Consider the following 2,730-nt stretch of genomic DNA (forward strand, 5'->3'; position numbering starts at 1 on the left):
GTGTGTGTGTGTGTGTGTGTCTGTGCGTGTGTGCGTGTGTGTGTGTGCGTGTGTGTCTGTGCGTGTGCGTGTGTGTGGTAGGTGACTCTTACAGGTCACAGCAGGAAGGTGACGGCGGCGAGGTTCAGCAGCATCACCCATCAGGTGGTGACAGGAAGTGCCGATGGCACCATCAGACTGTGGGACCTGCGGCGAGCTGCCTGTGAGTAACCGTGCGTGCCTGCTGCTGATTGGCTCATGGCGTCCCTGCAGGTGGAGTGTATTTAAGGCAGACTGTGTCCCTGCAGGTCTGCAGTCGCGTAATGTGGCGAAGTACTGCAGCGACCTGGTGTGCTCTGAGAACTGCATCATCAGCGGACACTACGACGGGCAGATCAGAGCGTGGGACTCCAGGTTGGTCTGCCACGCCGCAGCACACCTGTGCACCACCTGATGCTGAGCCACGCCTCCGCTTCAGTAGAATCATTAGAATCTGATTCCTTTCATTCAGACACCTCTCGTTTACTCCTCCCAGCCGTTTCCAGGGTGACACCCCGTCTCCCTCTGTTACTTAGCAACAGCTTAGCTCACAGACTCCCCTCAGTGTCCTGAAGTCTGTCTGAAGCAGCAGGTGATTGACAGCTCTGCCCACCATTTACACGCCAGCATCAGCTCTCACTGCGCGTGGTTGATCAGAAACCGTGTTTACCTTTGTATCTTCTCCAGTTTTCTGTTTCTGATCATCGGTTTAGCGTAAAAGTTATTATTCGGGGTCGAGCCCCTGATGCTTGCACCTGCTCTCGTGAGCTTTGGCGCCATCAGCTGGTCAGAGATGAAGGCGTGTTTAAAGCCGTTCTTAAATCAAATGCTTTTCTTTACGTTCAGGGTGGCGAGCTGCGTTCAGGTGTTTCCTGCTCAGGGAAAAGTCACCTCGTTGGACCTCAGTTCTGACCACTGCCAGCTGCTCAGCTGTTGCCGTGACGACTGTCTCCAACTGTTCGACCTGAGGAGGTGGAGCAACGAGCGCGTGACCTTCAGGTACGTCAGGACGAGGTGATGCTCTGCCAAAACAAACTTCCTGTCCATCTGTCTGACGTTTGTCTGTTTGTGTCTCAGAGCCGACGGGTTCAAATGTGGCAGCGACAGCACCAAAGCCGTCATCAGGTGAGTCACATGATCAGTGACATCAGAACCAAGCACTACAAGGGTCAGTGAAGCAGAAGACTGTTAGCCGTGCTTACTGGGCGCGCCCCGAGTTAGGAAAAGGCTCACTTTCAGTTGATGACCAAAGCAACTACCAATGAGAGTGAAGGATACTGCTGAGTGACAGAGAGGACGTGTGACCATCGATGAAAAATGAACATGTGACTGCGGGACGTCTCGCTTTTGTCAGAGTTACAGATGAAGCGGTTCCAGGGTCCAGTTCAGGGGCTGCAGTTAGGTGTGTCACCCTCCACCTGTCAGTCAGAGGCCACGCCCCTAATAATGCAAACTTTCGTTCTTAATACTACATAAACAGGCGGGTTATTAAAGGAAAAGGCTGTAACATTTCTGCTGTCTGACTCACTGCCGCCTCAGCTGGACATCAGAGGAACTGCAGGCTGCTGTTGAGCGCAGTGTCAGTCCTTCCTTGTGTCTTTATGTTTGAGTCACGTTGTTGGGTTTCTCTCTTTACTGTAAATCTTTAACATCACGTCGTCGTAGCGGCTGCAGGTCAGCCCGGCACGTGCCTGTCCTCGGTGTCCGGGTGGAAGCGGGGAGGCGGGGCTGCCAGCAGAGTTTGGCTCGGTGCTCTGATCGATTATCACAAGTTTAATCGTCGGATGGAGAGGACTGTTTCTGGGCCAGAGAGATAAAAATAGGGCGAGCTGGAGACGGGGAGAGATGAGATCGGGAGATTGGTTGATTTTCTGCTGTTTCCATGACGACAGCAAGGCAGGGATGCTTTGCGCCTGTTCGGCTCCCTGACAGAACCACTGCACATGTGAGTCCAACATGCACAGCTGCTCTGCCTACACTACGCCGAGCTTCGCCTGCTGTTGGATTCGTACCTGTGATTCCTACATTTGTCTGTTCTCATCGGGTCTCTTGTTCAGCTTCTCGGGAGCCAGACTGACAGTGTCTCTAAAGTCTTCAGACTCAGCTGTCCACATGGCGGCAAACCGCTGACAGCATTTTAATCTGCACGAGGCCACATGCACATCTGCGTCAAAGCAGGAATGACAACAGAAGGTGAAGCAGTATAAAACACACGTGCTGAGTATCAGCGTCACAACTTTCACCGACGCGTCGAAATCTCGCCGACTCGGAGCAGCCCTCGACGCTCTCTCCTGACCTGAGCAGTTAAAGTTGTCATGTTTTGTTTGTTTTTTCCCGCCTGTCCCGTTTGGCTCTTTTGCATCAGAATTGTTGTCTAAAGGTGAAGAAAGATGCCCAACAATTTACTTTACCAAATGGACCATCCCAGCCTTGCTGTAATGGTCCATTTGATTCACCTTTTATTGTTTATTTTATTTTATTTTCACTTGCTCCACACGGGACAGACATGACTGTGGGAAAGAACAACAGCGGGGAAGAGGGGCGGGGATAAAGGGCAAAAAACGACAAAATAAGCAGACAAAACATCCATCTATCAATCACCTGGATCACCTGCTGAGAAAGAAAAAAGAAAGCAAGCAGAAGAGAACAAGAGTAATAGAATAAACAACATCACAATGATATATGTGAATATGACAGTAAATACTAAATATT

The 2,730-nt window shown here is 51.0% G+C and overlaps 1 protein-coding gene across 3 annotated transcripts in view; it reads left to right on the top strand.

Moving 5' to 3' along the window:
* Positions 1-2,730, top strand: part of LOC102299073 (arrestin, beta 1) — a 25,742-nt gene that overhangs the window by 20,077 nt on the left and 2,935 nt on the right. For all 3 annotated transcript variants that reach the window (XM_042223946.1, XM_042223945.1, XM_042223947.1), the window contains exons 13-16: positions 82-202; positions 288-393; positions 865-1,017; positions 1,096-1,143. In XM_042223946.1, coding sequence (XP_042079880.1) covers positions 82-202; positions 288-393; positions 865-1,017; positions 1,096-1,143 — 428 coding nt within the window. The remainder of the gene's footprint in view (positions 1-81; positions 203-287; positions 394-864; positions 1,018-1,095; positions 1,144-2,730) is intronic.

The sequence above is a fragment of the Haplochromis burtoni genome, unplaced genomic scaffold (genome assembly GCF_018398535.1).
Source record: "Haplochromis burtoni strain Fernald_Lab_line unplaced genomic scaffold, NCSU_Asbu1 Contig_123, whole genome shotgun sequence".
Lineage (NCBI taxonomy): Eukaryota > Metazoa > Chordata > Actinopteri > Cichliformes > Cichlidae > Haplochromis > Haplochromis burtoni.